Below are 19,083 nucleotides of genomic sequence, written 5' to 3' on the forward strand. Positions count from 1 at the left end.
AGTGTGCCCATATATCGGAGGAGGAGGGGAGAGAAGTGTGCCCATATATCGGAGGAGGAGGGGAGAGAAGTGTGCCCATATATCGGAGGAGGAGGGGGAGAGAAGTGTGCCCATATATCAGAGGAGGGGGGGGGGAGAAGTGTGCCCATATATCGGAGATGGGGGGGGGGGGGGGGGGGGAGAAGTGTGCCCATATATCGGAGGATGGGGGGGGGGGAGAAGTGTGCCCATATATCGGAGGAGGGGGGGGAAGTGTGCCCATATATTGGAGGAGGGTACTGGAGAAATGTGCCCATATATCGGAGGAGGGGGGGGGGAAGTGGGCCCATATATCGGAGGAGGGGGGGGGGGGAGAAGTGGGCCCATATATCGGAGGAGGGGGGGGGGGAGAAGTGTGCCCATATATCGGAGATGGGGGGGGGGGGGAGAAGTGTGCCCATATATCGGAGGATGGGGGGGGGGGAGAAGTGTGCCCATATATCGGAGGATGGGGGGGGGGGGGAGAAGTGTGCCCATATATCGGAGGATGGGGGGGGAGAAGTGTGCCCATATATCGGAGGAGGGGGGGGGGGGAGAAGTGTGCCCATATATCGGAGATGGGGGGGGGGAGAAGTGTGCCCATATATCGGAGGATGGGGGGGGAGAAGTGTGCCCATATATCGGAGGAGGGGGGGGGAGAAGTGTGCCCATATATCGGAGGAGGGGGGGGGGAGAAGTGTGCCCATATATCGGAGGAGGGGGGGGAAGTGTGCCCATATATTGGAGGAGGGTACTGGAGAAATGTGCCCATATATCGGAGGAGGGGGGGGGGAAGTGGGCCCATATATCGGAGGAGGGGGGGGGGGAGAAGTGGGCCCATATATCGGAGGAGGGGGGGGGGAGAAGTGTGCCCATATATCGGAGATGGGGGGGGGGGGGAGAAGTGTGCCCATATATCGGAGGATGGGGGGGGGGAGAAGTGTGCCCATATATCGGAGGATGGGGGGGGGGGGAGAAGTGTGCCCATATATCGGAGGATGGGGGGGGAGAAGTGTGCCCATATATCGGAGGAGGGGGGGGGGGGGAGAAGTGTGCCCATATATCGGAGATGGGGGGGGGGAGAAGTGTGCCCATATATCGGAGGATGGGGGGGGAGAAGTGTGCCCATATATCGGAGGAGGGGGGGGGGAGAAGTGTGCCCATATATCGGAGGAGGGGGGGGGAGAAGTGTGCCCATATATCGGAGGAGGGGGGGGAAGTGTGCCCATATATTGGAGGAGGGTACTGGAGAAATGTGCCCATATATCGGAGGAGGGGGGGGGGGGAAGTGGGCCCATATATCGGAGGAGGGGGGGGGGAGAAGTGTGCCCATATATCGGAGGAGGGGGGGGGGGGGGAGAAGTGTGCCCATATATCGGAGATGGGGGGGGGGGGGGAGAAGTGTGCCCATATATCGGAGGAGGGAGGGGAGAAGTGTGCCCATATATCGGAGGAGGGAGGGGAGAAGTGTGCCCATATATCGGAGGAGGGAGGGGAGAAGTGTGCCCATATATCGGAGGAGGGGGGGGGAGAAGTGTGCCCATATATCGGAGGAGGGGGGGGGGAGAAGTGTGCCCATATATCGGAGGAGGGGGGGGGGAGAAGTGTGCCCATATATCGGAGGAGGGGGGGAAGTGTGCCCATATATCGGAGATGGGGGGGAGAAGTGTGCCCATATATCGGAGATGGGGGGGGGGAGAAGTGTGCCCATATATCGGAGATGGGGGGGGGGGAGAAGTGTGCCCATATATCGGAGGAGGGGGGGGGAGAAGTGTGCCCATATATCGGAGGAGGGGGGGGAGAAGTGTGCCCATATATCGGAGGAGGGGAGGGAGAAGTGTGCCCATATATCGGAGGGGGGGGAGAAGTGTGCCCATATATCGGAGATGGGGGGGGGGAGAAGTGTGCCCATATATCGGAGATGTGGGGGGGGGGGAGAAGTGTGCCCATATATCGGAAGGGGGGGGGGGTAGAGAAGTGTGCCCATATATCGGAAGGGGGCGGGGGGGTAGAGAAGTGTGCCCATATATCGGAGGGGGGGGGGAGAAGTGTGCCCATATATCGGAGGGGGGGGGGGGAGAAGTGTGCCCATATATCGGAGGAGGGGGGGGGAGAAGTGTGCCCATATATCGGAGGAGGGGGGGGGGGGAGAAGTGTGCCCGTATATCGGAGGAGGGGGGGAGAGAGAAGTGTGCCCGTATATCGGAGGAGGGGGGGGGAGAGAAGTGTGCCCGTATATCGGAGGAGGGGGGGAGAGAGAAGTGTGCCCATATATCGGAGGAGGGGGGGGGAGAAGTGTGCCCATATATCGGAGGAGGGGGGGAGAAGTGTGCCCATATATCGGAGATGGGGGGGGGGGGAGAAGTGTGCCCATATATCGGAGATGGGGGGGGGGAGAAGTGTGCCCATATATCGGAGATGGGGGGGGGGGAGAAGTGTGCCCATATATCGGAGGAGGGGGGAGAGAGAGAGAGAAGTGTGCCCGTATATCGGAGGAGGGGGGAGAGAGAGAGAGAAGTGTGCCCGTATATCGGAGGAGGGGGGAGAGAGAGAGAGAAGTGTGCCCGTATATCGGAGGAGGGGGGAGAGAGAGAGAGAAGTGTGCCCGTATATCGGAGGAGGGGGGAGAGAGAGAGAGAAGTGTGCCCGTATATCGGAGGAGGGGGGAGAGAGAGAGAGAAGTGTGCCCGTATATCGGAGGAGGGGGGAGAGAGAGAGAGAAGTGTGCCCGTATATATCGGAGGAGGGGGGGAGAGAGAAGTGTGCCCATATATATTGGAGGAGGGGGGGGGGAGAGAAGTGTGCCCATATATCGGAGGGGGGGGGAGAGAAGTGTGCCCATATATCGGATGAGGGGGGGGAGAGAAGTGTGCCGATATATCGGAGGGGGGGGGGGAGAGAAGTGTGCCCATATATCGGAGGAGGGGGGGGAGAGAAGTGTGCCCATATATTAGAGGAGGGGGGGGGAGAGAAGTGTACCCATATATCAGAGGAGGGGGGGGAGAAGTGTGCTCATATACTGGAGGAGGGGGCGGTGAGAGAAGCGTGCCCATATATCGGAGGAGGGGGGGGGAGAAGTGTGCCCATATAATAGAGGAAGGGGGGGGGGGGGAGAGAAGTGTGTCCGTATAACGGAGGGGGAGGGGAGAAGTGTGTCCGTATAACGGAGGGGGAGGGGAGAAGTGTGTCCATATAACGGAGGAGGGAGGGGGAGAAGTGTGTCCATATAACGGAGGAGGGAGGGGGAGAAGTGTCACTATAACGGAAGAGGGAGGGGGAGAAGTGTCACTATAACGGAAGAGGGAGGGGGAGAAGTGTCAATATAACGGAGGAGGGGGGAGAAGTGTGTCCATATAACGGAGGAGGGGGGGAGAAGTGTGTCCATATAACGGAGGAGGGGGGGAGAAGTGTGTCCATATAACGGAGGAGGGGGGGAGAAGTGTGTCAATATAACGGAGGAGGGGGGGAGAAGTGTGTCAATATAACGGAGGAGGGGGGGAGAAGTGTGTCTATATAACGGAGGAGGGGGGAGAAGTGTGTCCATATAACGGAGGAGGGGGGGGAGAGAAGTGTGTCCATATAACGGAGGAGGGGGGAGAAGTGTGTCCATATAACGGAGGAGGGGGGAGAAGTGTGTCCATATAACGGAGGAGGGGGGGAGAAGTGTGTCCATATAACGGAGGAGGGGGGGAGAAGTGTGTCCATATAACGGAGGAGGGGGGGAGAAGTGTGTCCATATAACGGAGGAGGGGGGGAGAAGTGTGTCCATATAACGGAGGAGGGGGGGAGAAGTGTGTCCATATAACGGAGGAGGGGGGGAGAAGTGTGTCCATATAACGGAGGAGGGGGGGAGAAGTGTGTCCATATAACGGAGGAGGGGGGGAGAAGTGTGCCCGTATAACGGAGGAGGGGGGGAGAAGTGTGTCCGTATAACGGAGGAGGGGGGGAGAAGTGTGTCCGTATAACGGAGGAGGGGGGGGAGAAGTGTGTCCGTATAACGGAGGAGGGGGGGGGGGAGAAGTGTGTCCGTATAACGGAGGAGGGGGGGGAGAAGTGTGTCCGTATAACGGAGGAGGGGGGGGAGAAGTGTGTCCGTATATCGGAGGAGGGGGGAGAGAGAGAGAGAAGTGTGCCCGTATATCGGAGGAGGGGGGAGAGAGAGAGAGAGAAGTGTGCCCGTATATCGGAGGAGGGGGGAGAGAGAGAGAGAAGTGTGCCCGTATATCGGAGGAGGGGGGAGAGAGAGAGAGAAGTGTGCCCGTATATCGGAGGAGGGGGGAGAGAGAGAGAGAAGTGTGCCCGTATATCGGAGGAGGGGGGAGAGAGAGAGAGAAGTGTGTCCGTATAACGGAGGAGGGGGGGGGAGAAGTGTGTCCGTATAACGGAGGAGGGGGGGGAGAAGTGTGTCCGTATAACGGAGGAGGGGGGGGAGAAGTGTGTCCGTATAACGGAGGAGGGGGGGAGAAGTGTGTCCGTATAACGGAGGAGGGGGGGAGAAGTGTGTCCGTATAACGGAGGAGGGGGGGGAGAAGTGTGTCCGTATAACGGAGGAGGGGGGGGAGAAGTGTGTCCGAACAACGGAGGGGGGGAGAAGTGTGTCCGAACAACGGAGGGGGGGAGAAGTGTGTCCGAACAACGGAGGGGGGGAGAAGTGTGTCCGTATAACGGAGGAATGGGGGGAAGAGAAGTGCGTCCGTATAATGGAAGAGGGGGGGAGGCGGAGAAGTGTGTCCGTATAATGGAGGGGGGTGGGAGTGTCCATATAACTATGCGAAGTGTGTCCATATAACGGAGGGGGGAAGTGTGTCAATGTAACTATGAGAAGTGTGTCTATGAAACGGAGCAGTGGAGAGGAGTGTGTTGGCATCATCTAAACCTACAGTGCCCTGTACAAGTATGCACACCCTCTTGATATGTTTCGTGTTTTGTTGCCCTACAACCTGGGATCTCCTCGCTGTCCCTAACGATGGCGTTGCTGACCCGGAATTACAATGGATTGTTACGTTTGTACCATTTGATCCGCACAACATGTCAGCCGCCCTGAAGGAGCAAAATATTTATTACTGTAACAAACAATCAAGAGAGGAAAAACATGTAAACCTTCATTGTGCGTTAAGGCTCATTTAGATGCAACGATTATCGCTCAAAATTTGTTAAAAGTGTCTAAAGTGAGCGATAATCGTTACGTGTAAACCGCGGCCGTCGGGCACTTTTCATTAGTAATTCGTTCATCGTTGTCTTTTAGTCCGCTTAAAATCCATCGTTTGGCAGTTCGCTTATCGTTTGGTTCAAATGAAAATCATTGAGTCATTTAACGATTTGGGGGGAGGGGTTCATCGTTTGGGGCGTACATTTACACAAACTATCGTTAAATGTAAACGCTACACGACGATAAAAGAACGACTGCAATTCCGGGCCGCGCCGTCTGTTTTCCAACGATAATCGTTAAGTTTAAACGATTGTCTTTAAAGCTAAACCCTCGCTCACTTTTGATCACCTAAACGAATTTTGAGCGATAATCGTTGTGTCTAAATGGACTTTAAGTCTTCACCCTGTGACAGTCCGTACTCTGTGGACCCTCCTTCTTCTCTGGGGGTCTGTATTCGCACATCTACACACGGAGATTTCTGCCGGTTCTTCCTGGTAAAACCTCTCCAGTTCACTGGTTGTGTTGCTGTCGCCTTTACTGTGAAACCAAGACGTTCCCATGCCCCCCTTACCCCCTCTAGCCCAGCTTTACCCGTGTGTTTAGGATCCGTGTCCTGCTTGGACAGTCGTTGTGCTGATGTATTCGGAGGCAGCACATTGACATACATTTCATGCTTACCATTGGTCCATATAATAGATTATAATGGGGCGGTGTGCTATGTGAACTAAGATGGGAGGCCCATGGCTCTGAATACTGTAGTGTGCCGGGAGGCCTCAGTGGGACGTCTTCTGGATGTTTTAGTGGATCCTTTTTTGCCTTAAGTTCTCAATCAGATGTAAATCTGGTGACTGAGCCGGGCCAACCCATCTACTGGATGGCACTCCTCCGGCGCTGGATGGCACTCCTCCGGCGCTGGATGGCACTCCTCCGGTACCGCTGCTTCTCGAGTTTGCACTGACGGCGGGGAGCATTATTGTCCTTCAAGATGAAGTCCTCATTGGGAAACAAATCTTGGGCGCCTAATCACATTTATTTCTTTAACGCCTGTGTGACCGGACTATTTTGTGATTTTCTTCACAAGGGCTATAATTTGATGCCATAGCCATGTGAAGTTTTTTTTTGTTTTTGACGATTTGTATTTTTTTACGGCACCACTCTGAGGGACATATAATGTATTGTAAAGCTTTTATTACGTGTTTTTGGTTGGGCCGAGGGAGGATGGAAAAAACATCCGGAAATTTTGCTATTTATTTTTTGGGGTTCTGTTTTCACAGTCTTCACCGTTCAGTCAAAATAACTTTCTTATCTGGATCGTCACGATTACTGCGGTACAAAGTTTATAGAGATTTTTTTTTTACTAATTTTAAACAATAAAAACCTATTTTTAAATAAAAACAACTGACTCTGCATGGCCGCAATCTAAGTGCTCATTCCGATGTCCGTATATCGGTCAGGTATTCACGCACGGCCGATATACGCCGTCCCTCTCTGCAGGGGGAGGAGGTGGGCCGAGCTGGGAGCAGTGCTCTGAACTCCCGCCCCTCGCCACGATTTACAATGGGAGGGGGCAGAACATGGAGTCAGACTTCCAACTGCCATGGGAAACCATTGGTACTTTGATCGCACTGCAAGGTGCTGATGGGGGACAGAAAGAGCCCCCTCCGTCATCTGCTTACATGCTGCTTGTGCTACTTTCTTATCTGTGGCATGTTAAGGGCTAAACTGCCAGGATTTGAGGTTTCTCCGTTCCTGGCTGTTAGAGCAGGAGCCTGGCTGTCAGTAGTCAGTCAAGCCGCCGCCTTGAAAAGATATATGTGGAGGTTTAAAGTTCCTTAGGGAGGTCAGTAAAAAGGTGTATTGTGGCCATGAAGGGGTTAATACGTTGCAGTATTTCGAGCCAGTCATCATCCTTCCAACGCCGTTTGTAGCCATACAGGACCAAGAGTGCTTTCCCGTAGGGATTGCGCCCTGTGTCATGAACTCTTCACCTTAGTATCCCAATGTCGATACATCCAGAATTTTACCCAATTCTGAAAGTTGACTCCTCATTAAAAGAAAGTACTGTTCCCCATTTTTGGAGAGATTCATGGCCGCGTTCCTTCGCCCAAGCCAACCTTCATTTCACTTCAACTTTTGCTAGCAACGGTTTCTTTTTGGCTTTACACCCACACATTTCAGCTTTGAGCAATCTGCAGTGAACTGTAGCTCAATCCGCAGGATTCGCTCCACTCGACGGTTCAGGCGATGTCAGCGTCCAGCTTTCAAAACCTTCCCTTCTGTTGTTGATGAGCGCCTGGGGTGACCGGACCGCACGTGATCAGATTCCCAGAGTTTTAGGTCTCAGGATGGTGCTAATAACCATACACTGGTTGCACCCTTCCCTATTTGATGTCTCCTTAAAGGGGTTGTCCCGAGGCAGCAAGTGGGTCTATACACTTCTGTATGGCCATATTAATGCACTTTGTAATGTACATTGTGCATTAATTATGAGCCATACAGAAGTTATAAAAAGTTTTATACTTACCTGCTCCGTTGCTAGCGTCCTCGTCTCCATGGTGCCGACTAATTTTCGCCCTCCGATGGCCAAATTAGCCGCGCTTGCGCAGTCCGGGTCTTCTGCTTTCTTCTATGGAGCCGCTCGTGCCAGAGAGCGGCTCCGTGTAGCTCCGCCCCGTCACGTGCCGATTCCAGCCAATCAGGAGGCTGGAATCGGCAGTGGACCGCACAGAAGAGCTGCGGTCCACGAAGGTAGAAGATCCCGGCGGCCATCTTCAGCGGTAAGTATTGAAGTCACCGGACCGCCGGGATTCAGGTAAGCGCTGTGCGGGTGGTTTTTTTAACCCCTGCATCGGGGTTGTCTCGCGCCGAACGGGGGGGGGGTTTAAAAAAAAAAAAACCCGTTTCGGCGCGGGACATCTCCTTTAAGCTATATGCCTTCATGGTGGAGGGCAGCAATGCGGTACCTTTGCTCACCCAAACAAAACTTGAATGTCATTTTGCTCCACAGTACAAGCTGGGCAGTGTTTGTGGCTGATTCCATCTAAGGGCCCAGATACACGGTCCTCTGCACCATCCGGTTTACATACAGAGTGCAAAAGTGTGTTCCGGCCTGACAGCAGGTCTCAACCTGAACTCAGAGCAGCATACGCGCATATAATGCTTTGCATTCGGGTCCAGACACATCTGCACTCTATCCATGGTATGCATGGTGCAAAGACAGTGCAGTCAGGCCCTAAGGGTGGATTCAGACGACCGTATATCGGCTCGGTTTTCATATACGGTGTCCTCATCTGCGGGGGGGGGGGGGGGGGGATGGAAGAGCCAGGAGCAGGAACTGAGCTCCTGCCTCCTCTCCACCCCCTCTCTGCCCCTCTGCACTATTTGCAATGAAAGGAGGTGGGGCGGGGCCAAGTGTCGAGAATTAGCCCTGCCCCCATCCCGCCTCTCCTCATTGCAAATAGTGCAGAGGGGAGGAGAGGAGGCAGAGAGGGGCGGGAGCTCAGAGCACTGCTCCCGGCTCTTCCAGCCTCCCCCCCTGCAGAGAGAGACAACGTATATCGGCTGGGCGTGAAAACCCAGCCGATATACGTTCGTCTGAATCCAGCCTAAGGGGAAGCCTGCATGAGTGTTTGTTTTTTTTTTATTCGGCTGTTGTAAAATGAAAGCTGCGCTGTGATTGGTTGCTATGGGCAACTACAGCAACAGTTTCATAAGTCCCGCCCCTAAGAGCACTCCACTAAGTTCTTACCAAAGACATATTAGCGGCTTGTGTTTTAGTTTTACGGACCCTGCCTGTTGTGGTCCCAAAGGACCAGACACTTTGGGGGGGGGTTTACCCATGTGGTGGTTTTACTGCCCTATTTTTTTTCCTTCAACTACCAAAATAATTTTTGCGGTGTTTTTATTTTCCTATGGCATATAGGGCTATTTTTCAGTATCTTTTTTCACTGACTTTGTCTCACTTTTTAGTTTTATTGTGGGTAAAGAGCTGAAAAATGTTTTTATTTTTTTTGGAAATTGCGTTTTTTTTAATTAGCACATTTACACTTAAAGTATGGCAAAGAGTTCTTCATTTAGTTTCAGACGTTTCGGGTTACAGGACAAATATGGCGAGGATTTATGTTGGCGTCAGCAGTGGGTCAAGTTTTTTTTATGTATATATTTTAATTTAATTCTGTAATTTTGTTTTTTACTTATTTTTGTAGCTTTTTTTTTTTGTACAATCTATGTCCCATGATAAGACCACTGGGGATCATTCACTCTGTAGTTTATTTTTTTTATATTGGACTTTTCTACTGTAGTTGGGGCATCCATAGCAACTAGTAATAACACTCACTGGCAGAGCTGAGCAGAGACTGCTAGGACCCTGCAGCTCTGCTCTAACAGGGGGCACCCAGAGGTCATGTGATCGCTGGGTGGCATAGTGGAAGAAGCAATGAACGCTATGTAGCCATGAAAAGAGAAGTCAGAAGCAGTTAAAAACTGCTTCCCCCTTCTCCTTCGGGTCCTCTGCTGTGTCTGACAGCTGAGGACCTGACCTGTTCCTGCTTGACTGCAGAAGCAGGAGCTATAATCCTGCGCCATACTTCTACTATCGGCGGGGATTAAAGCCCAGGACCAAGTGCCATATATTTACCACACTTGGTCCTTAATGGGTTAATAGATATTTAACCCCTTACGTATGTGGTCTTTTTTTTTTTCATTTTTGCTTTCTTCTCCTTTAATTTAAAAAAATAACTCTTATTTTTCCATCATCGTAGCTGCCCGAGGGCTTGTGTGTTTTTTGTGGGCCGAGTTGTGTTCTTCAGTGGTAGTATTTAATTTACCATGAAATGTACAGAAAAACCTTTTACAAATTTCTCTGATTAGTGAAATGGAAAGAAAATGCAATTTTGGCATCTTTGGTGGGTGTCTTGTTTTACGGTCTACACACTGCTGCAGAAATTACATGCTAACTTTATTCTATGGAACAGTAACATTCCGACTGGAGGATTGTCCTGACATTTTGTTAGTTGGTCAGTAAAGAGCTTACAGAACAGCAAAGGGATCTGATTGTTGGAAGGTGTCAGGAGAAGGAGACAAAAACCTCTCCAACACATTACATGTACCGTGGAACACAGTGAAGACCTCATCAAGCAGCGATTAAACTTAGCACAGCTGTGAAATTACCAAAAACTGGACGTCTTTCAAAAAATGATGACAAGACCAGAAGAAAATTGGTCCTGGAGGCCAAGAGGCCGACAGCAACATTAAAGGAGCTGCAGGAGTTTCTGGCAAGTCCTGGTTATGTAGTCATGTGACAACCATCTCCTGTACTCTTCATGTGTCTGGGCTGTGGAGAGGGGAAGGGGCAGAGCGGAAGCCTTTACTAACAAAGAAAAGCCATCCAACCCCGGGTATGTTTTGCCAAAACCTGCATCAAGGTGGAGGGAATTATGGACCGTTCCAAATATCAGTCTATCTTGGCACAAAGCCTTCAAGCCTCGGCTAAAAAGCTGAAGATGAAGAGGAATTTCACCTCTCAGCAAGACAACGATGGCTTCACCAGAGAACATCAGAGTGTTGGCATGGCCCAACCAGACCGGAGACCTGAATCCCATCCGCACGAACACAGTTGTTTTGTTTTTTTCCATAAGATTGTACAAATAACGGTTCACACTGAAGATGGAAGTAAATCTGAAATGATTTATCTTTGTCAGTTTTTTTTTAACATGGCATCTTAGCAGGTGTCTGTTGACTTTTCATGGCGCACATTCCGCCCATTGTGAAGGCTCATTTTTCGTGGGATGACCTGCGGTTTCTATCTGTACCATTTTAAATAAAACTTTTTTTTTTAAATTTTTTTTTTTATTTTCTTGGAGACGGGGATCAAAAAGTGCAGTTCTAGAGTTGTGTGTTTTTCACAACTCCAACTTCCATTTTTTTTTTTTTGTTCACCGTAAGGGATAACCGTGCAATACTTTATGGATGCAGTGATGTGAGATATGATTTGAGATTTTTGTTTACTATAAATACAGTAAAAGGGTTTTTTTAATGTTCAATTTTTATTTTTTACAATAATTAAAAAAAAACAAAAAAACCCCATTCATTTTAGTCCCCATATGGAACTTGCATTTGTAATCATTTGATCACTTATACCATATACTGCAATAGTTCACTGTTGAAGTATATCGTATTTCTACTGGCTTGTTAAGGCAAGCCTGTCTCAATAGGCAGACCTTGGGGGAGGGGGGGCATGCAGGATTCTCGAACATCGACCAGGGCATTTAAATGACAGACAGGATCGATGGCGGCGTTTAAAGAGTTAACATCTGTGATCGGCATGAACGCTGATCGTGGCTGTGTGTCAGCCTTCAATGCCTGCCTACACCCGCCGTGTAGGAACCAGGCTTTACTCCTGATCCTGCTCCATACAAAACTCATGCACCCAGAATGTACATATACATCCTGTTGCACTAATGGGTTAAAATAATTAAAATCTGAAATGTACACAAAGTTATGAACCAAACTATATACATATATTGTTTTATTCATTGAAAACAAAATGAAAACAAATTCTCAACACATAATTGATGCAGAAGTTCTGCAGAGTATTGTAGGTTTGGCTTTTAGTAATAACTTTTTCTGGCCTCTTCAGTAAAGCGCTCTGCTTATAGCATCCTATATACAGATTCCTCTGTATAGCGTACGGCTCACACCGTCACTGAAGAGTTACCATGATCATGAGCGGTCTGCAAATCATGTCCTATGAGGAACGGTTAAAGGATCTGGAATGTTTAGCTTGCAGAAGAGAAGGCTGAGAGGAGACTTAATAGCTGTCTACAAATATCTGAAGGGCTGTCACACTGCAGAGGGATCAGCCCTATTCTCATCTGCACAAGGAAAGACGCAATGGGATGAAACTGAAAGGGAGGGGACACAGATTAGATATTAGACAGTGAGGGTGATCAATGAGTGGAACAGGTTACCACGGGAAGTGGAGAGTTCTCCTTCAATGGAAGTGTTCAAACAAAGGCTGGACAGATATCTGGTCTGGGATGATTTAGTGATCCTGCACTGAGCAGGGGGTCGGACCCGATGACCCCGGAGGTCCTTTCTAGCTCTACCAGTCTAGGATTCTATGACTGCACCTCATCAGATTCATGCTGCTTGTACCATATGCTTACCTTCCAATCAGCACGGTGCAGCAACTCTGGATTCATCTGACCAGACCACGTCTTCCCACTGCTCAGTTATCTGACTTTTGCGCTCTTTTACCTTTCTGTTTCTCTAAGGCCGCTCTCAGACATGCATTACCAAAACACCACGTCTGATACTGCTGCGTTTTACCGCAGTTTCACGCAGCGCTTTAGAACGCACTTTACATCATTTTTAAATGCGCCCCATCATTGTAGTGGGTGATGAGGTGCATTAAAAATTCTAAAACGCACAAAAATAGAGCAGTCAGCGTTAGAAAGCCTAAAGCAAGTTGCTAGCAGCACAAATAAATAATCGCACACCTGTGGCTGGTCCTTGTAGTGAATGCACCAGCCAAACACGGATTAGACCACTTCCGTAATGGATATCAGGAAATTGAAGAAGTATGGCAGCATCCCAGGTGTAAATCAAGTAAAAAAAACTTTTTATTCTCCCATGATGATAAAATGCGACGTTTTGATCCTATCCTGGATGGCGTTTTATCATCATGAGAGAATAAACAGCATTAGAAACGCCAAGGTCTAGTCTGCGAGGCCCCATTGAAATCAGTGGAAGCGTTTATCTTGGCTAGTCACGGTAAAAAGCGGGCTGTGTGAGAGCGGCTTGAGAAACAATGGGGCTGAAACTGGTCGTCTGCTGGTATAGCCCATCTCTGCCATAGAACAGTGAGTTTTGCATTTGGATGTGTTGGTTGGAGCGCCAGCGTTGTATTCAGCTGCTCCTGACTGTGCAGCCTGTTGGTCAGAACGATTCTTGACATTCTCCTCCGACCCCTTTCAGTGATGAGCAGTTTATCCACAGGATCTCCTTCTGCTGGATGTTTTTCTTGATCGCGCCATTCTCTGTATATTCTCCACACCGTTACATGAGAAAACCCCCCGCAGTTGGCAGTGACATCCCGGCCCCAGCTAGTCTAGCACCGCTGACCCGGCACCGTTGGAAGTCGCTCAGATCCCTGGATTTTCCCATCTAATGTGGATTTACATGTAACTGATCCACGGTGAACTTGTCACGTGATTTTATGCTGCACTCCAGGGTCACGGGAAGAATTTTCATACAGGGAAGCCCCAATTGTGAGAGGGCCAGGGGTCTAATAAAGGGGCCGTTCAGTGTATACTGGTATATCATAGAGCTCCGCTTCTCCCCCTCTATCCTATCTTGCTCTCAGAGACCTCAGAAATAACCGGACAAGTTCACATTAAGGCCAGACTCACACGGGCAAGCGCGATATAGGGCTGAGAAATTCGCTTGCTAACATGCGTTTTTCATGTGGATACGAGGCGTGTTTTATTTTAAAAAACGCCCCGCATCGCTTCTGTGAAATGGCGATCCTCCGGCGCGTGTTTCATGCACGTCAAAGTATCAGAAGTGTTTCCCATTGATTTCAATGGAAAACATCACACTCGCATGCACATCGCACGGCGTGCGAGTGTCATGTGATGTCTTTAACCCTCTCCAATCCACTGTCTGACATCTAAAGACATTCTGATTGAAGGCTGTACAGCTCCGATGTCGGAAGACGTCCAACAGGGTTTTCTTACTGTATATTACTGGCCGCTCTGTTGTTGGGGGCCTCTCCAGCATGTCCCATACCACAGTACTGGCTCTAGCCAGCAGATGGTGCTGTTGTATAATGGCAGAAAGAGAAAATCCCCTAGGAAACCCAGAATTAAAAATTGGATTGCAAAGGGTTAAAGGTCCATTGAAAACAACGGGCGAGGCTTTCTGAGGGAACGCCCAGAGATGGAACATAGAGTTCATATTCGTGCAAGTTTTCTACGTCTCGAAACACACACAACGCGGCGAGATTCTCCTGCGTGAATGTAGCCTCAGGCCGCTCTCAGACGAGCGTACTTCAGCTCCGTATGTAGTCCGTGTTTTGCGTACTGTAATATGGGGCTTATGAAAATCTATCCATTTTTATGGCCATTTTTAAAGACAACAACGCGGCACTTTTTATTTTTTTCATATTTGCCGCTGTATTGCTATACTTTTTAATTGCGCAAATGCTGATTAGTATTCGCCCAGTAGAAAGTAAAATATCCAGAGGCGAATACTGCTGACTTAGGGTTGTAATGTCATGTGGAACATGCCCGTAATATCGATCTGTATTACGGACATATAACCATACGCTCGTCCGAAACTGGCCCCCGGCTGCATTAAGCAGAGGGTTAGAAGTGTGATTAAATACCGCATCAAAACCGCACCTGAAAACCCGGCACAGGTTTACTGCGATCTGCTACAATTGTCAATCTTGTTGTGGTAAAAGCAACAATCCCATTGAAAAACCACATCACAATGGCGTGAACCTTGCATGTTTTTCATGTGTGGTTTTTGATGCAGTTTAATCCGTACCTCGGAGCGCAGTGGTCACGCAGACCTGGCCCCCCTCCCCGGGTTGTTCTTGTGATCTCTGGAGCCTGTTTCCCGCTGATCACATTTATGATGCACCTGGTTTAAAAAAAAAAAAATCTTTGTTTAGCGCCAACTCATTCTGCAGGTAATTTATTTATAAAATGAGCACCTCCAAGCTGGGTGCTCACTTTACCAACCTCAGATGGACAGAAGGCCTTGAGTAGGCTACCTGAAGCACGTGGGGATTGAACCTGCAACATTCAGGTCGTGAGCGAGAGCTGAGGACTGCATTCTGCTGCCTTAACACTCTGCGCTACACAAGGGTCCCTGGGGCTGTCCGTGTTGGACGGGCTGCACACGGACCGATTAGAGTCAGTGGGGCTCTCAGAAATAAAAACAGATGATACGTGGAAGTGAAGAACAAACACACGAAACGCATACGGATGCAGCATGGATATACATATAGATTATATCGCTGGTGTCAGCCACCAGTAGCATCTAACGAGTGAATAAACCTCATCATCACTATGTGGTATATGAGCACCATCTATAGTTGGGTATAGAGGGAGATTATACGTTTGCCGTAGTCGGCCGGGTTCATGCATTATACTTAATTCAGGGGGTTGTTACAAGTGGGAACTTTGTAGTCGATAAATCCTGATAGTCTGACATGCAGGTCAGATCCACAGACTCTTGGCTGACAGTCCGGGTCTACCGTAGAACTTGAGGACGATGGAGAAGTCTCTCAGACCGCTGTTGTCCGCGGTAGAGCATTGCTGTGCACACGCTGACTTCAGTACTTCACCATCTCTGATAATCCCTTGTCCACGTTTTTCTTCCAGGCCTCTGTGTGAACTATGAACATTGACAACAGCATCGATGGTTTTCTCAGATGCGGCCACACGAGCGTCCTGCAGTCTCCTTGCAGGGGTCTTTTAGCAATAGGGGAAGCTGAGCAGCCCCCCTCCACCGCTCTGTCACGGACAGACCTCAGCCTTGGCGTGGAGGGCGCACCTTTGTCAGGACGTGAGGAGATGATGTCACAAGATGAGCTCATGGTACAGGAGGAAACGGTGAAGAATGACGAGGAAGACGTGGACCCCCAGGAGAGATTGCTGCCCCCAGGATTCCAGTACACGGTCAGTGCCGGGCCATATCTACACATCGTATAAATAAGAATTGTGTTATTTGTGGGAGAAAGTTTGTATTTCCATGTTCTACTGAAGCTGAGGTTTGTATTATGATGATCTGCAGCAGCTAAAGTGTGTGTAGAGGTTCTGCAGCAGCTGATATGTTACTCTTACATCAGCTGGGGTTTGAAATTTGAGGTTCTGCAGCAGATGATGTGTTATATACTCTTACATAAGCTGGGGCTTGTATTTAGAGGTTCTGTAGTAGCTTTGGTGTGTGGAGAGGTTCTGCAGCAGCTGAGGAGTGTATTTTGATCTTCTGTAGCACCTTGATATATTATGAGGTATATATTATGATTTTCTGCAGCAGCTGAGATGTGGATGGTGAAGTTCTACAGCAGCTGATGTATCATGAGGTTCTGCAGCAGCTGAGGTGTGTATCATGAGGTTCTGCAGCAGCTGAGGTGTGTATTGTGATGTTCTGCAGCAGCTAAGGTGTACGTCATCGGATGCTGGGGCAGCTGAAGTGTTTAGTATGAGTTTCTGCAGCAGCTGAGGTATGTATGATAAAGTTCTGCAGCAGCTGAGGTGTGTATTGTGAGGTTCTGCAGCAGGTGAGGTGTGTAATATGATGTTTTGCAGCAGCTGAGATGTGTATTGTGAAGTTCTGTAGCAGTTTATGTAGAAGGCTGTGCAGCAGTTGAGGCTTTTATTATGTTCTGCAGCAGCTGTAGTGTGTATAGTGATATTCTACAGAGGTTGTGGCATGTAGTATGGGGCTATAAAGCAGCTGAGCTGTGCATTATGAGGTTCTGCAGCAGGTGAGGTGTGTATTATGAGGTTCTGTAATATGATCTGCAACAGCTTGAGTATGCAGTATGAGGTTCTGCAGCAGCACTGGCCGGTATTGGAACTTCATGGTGCTCGCCATTGATTGGTAGCGGGGTAACTGCCATTATATAGCAACGGCCAGGGTACGAAGAGCAGAGACACGCAGGCCGTTATGTGTAAATAATTAAGCTAATAATTACGTTGATATCAGAGAAAGTTCTTTATCGACTTTTACTGCCTTATTAATGGGTTTTGTGGTGTTTTTAGAGTTATACGGACTGGAGTGCAGCGTCTTATAGATACGTCTGCTTCCTCACTGGTAATCACTGTGTAATCACAACAGGTTCACGTCAAACAAGAGATCAAATTCACAGAAGATATGGAGTCTCAGCTGACGGACAAGCAGCTCCCAGAGCCGGTCGACCTCCAGAAGAAGAAAAAGAGGAAGCAAAGATCCCCGGCCAAGGTAAAAACAGAGTGCGGTGTACAGGGTACATGCGGTATCCAACTGTGCGCTGTATGTTATAATAGACTATTAAATGCATTTCAGATCCTCACTATTAATGAGGACGGCTCACTGGGTCTGAAGATCCCAAAATGTCACGTGTGCGAGCACTGCAACGCAGCCTTCAGAACCAACTATCACTTGCAGAGACACGTCTTCATCCACACAGGTAACAGGTGTCTGCATACGTGTACTGCTCACACTGCACCCCTTGTGATCAGTTGTTATCTCCGGGGGGAGCAGCCAGTGGGTCTTCATGTCCCCTGCAGAAATCAAACCCTTGGTGCCATCAAACATATATATTTACAACACTGTACTTATACGCTTAGCATAAACTGCTGTAAATCTATGTCATTTTAGTAGTGCAAGCTCAGGAGCTTTGCCCATGTCGTTGGCAGCAGGTGCCAGCTATATATTGCAATGACCAGGATTAGAGATAACTCTGATGGGATGCTTTCACACGGGGCGGAATTATTCTACAAGACACACCGAAAGACGCATCTTAATCTGCAGCTACCGAATTGTGCTCCAATACCCGCGTGTCTACAGCTTAATTTTGGTGCGGAAGTGTCTTTCAGTGCCTCTTGCGGAATAATTCCGCTTGGGTAAAAGCGCCCATAGTGAGTAACAACCGAGTGGTTAGACAGGTTCTCTCTGTCACCACATCAACAGACCTGTGACATGATCATGAGGGGAAGGAGGGTTGATTGGGTATTATGGCAGCCAACATCCCTGCCATCTTAGTACATCCACTAGGCCCTGTGAGAGGTCTAATGCATTGCGATACAAAAGTAAAACAGAGTGTTATCAGCAGTCAAGACATCACAAGGTCAACGTCACTAGTGGGACAATACAAATACAATAATTGCCGTCGTACTGACTATACAGAATAAAGTTGTTATGTCATTAAAGTGACACTAGTTTAGGGACAAAATTCTGGAAGGGGGATATTACCTGCATTCATTCTTCTCTGCCCTCCTCTAATATGCTGGTTTCAGGTCCTGTTTTTGGCCGTCCAAGGTGACCTACGCAATCTCTACAGTGCACTGGTAGTGTTAGGCCTCATGTCCACTAGGAATTTCGGGCCCACACGGATTCTCCATGCAGAATCCCGCAGCAGGTCCCTCCTTTCCCGGGGACATGAGGCCTGAAAACTGATTTAACCCCTTCCTGCTGCAGGGCGTAAGTTTACGTCCTGGCAGCCTGGTACTTCCCGCAACAGGACGTAAACTTACGTCCTGGAGATAGCGCGGGATCACATATGATCCCGCGCTATCCCGCAGCGGGAGCCGGCTGTCAGTCACAGCCGGCGTCCCACTGCAACAGCGGGGGGGCATCGGAGATAGTTAGAAAATTGATGCAGCCATCTTGGATGGCCAAAAGCGAAGCCTGGAACAGAAAAACAACTGCAGGTAATATACCCCTCCTGCCCCAGGATAGGATTTTGTCTCAAAACTGGAGGGTCACTTTAATACTGCACAGTAAATTATATTTAAAAAAAAACAACCAAAAACTGTGGCATATTCCCTTTCACCCAATGCAATTTTTAATCCTGTATACGCGCTCCAAAATGATGCTATGAAGCATGCAAATCATACTGCTAAAAACAATCCCTCATCCGTGTGCCGATGGAATATTAAAGCGCTGTGCCTGTGGGAATTCAGTGAAGCCAAAACAGAAAAGATATCGGGCTGTCCGCACAGAAAATCCACAACATTTACAGCAGCAGCAAAGTGGATGACATTTTTAAAATCTTGTCCACATGCTGCAGAAAAATCCGCACGAAACCCGTGCGGAAAATGATATGTGGTGCAGAATGTAAATCTGCAGCATGTCAATTTTATCGCCATTTACACTGCAGAATTCACCTCTTCTCAATGAGGGGATGAATTCTGCCA

At 49.2% G+C, this 19,083-nt stretch overlaps 1 protein-coding gene across 1 annotated transcript in view; it reads left to right on the forward strand.

Moving 5' to 3' along the window:
• Positions 1-19,083, forward strand: part of ZNF148 (zinc finger protein 148) — a 31,346-nt gene that overhangs the window by 492 nt on the left and 11,771 nt on the right. Inside the window, exons 2-4 of the mRNA XM_066575292.1 lie at positions 15,562-15,858; positions 17,024-17,146; positions 17,231-17,354. Of these exons, the coding sequence (XP_066431389.1) occupies positions 15,577-15,858; positions 17,024-17,146; positions 17,231-17,354 (529 nt within the window). The 5' untranslated portion in view covers positions 15,562-15,576. The remainder of the gene's footprint in view (positions 1-15,561; positions 15,859-17,023; positions 17,147-17,230; positions 17,355-19,083) is intronic.

The sequence above is a fragment of the Eleutherodactylus coqui genome, chromosome 8 (genome assembly GCF_035609145.1).
Source record: "Eleutherodactylus coqui strain aEleCoq1 chromosome 8, aEleCoq1.hap1, whole genome shotgun sequence".
Lineage (NCBI taxonomy): Eukaryota > Metazoa > Chordata > Amphibia > Anura > Eleutherodactylidae > Eleutherodactylus > Eleutherodactylus coqui.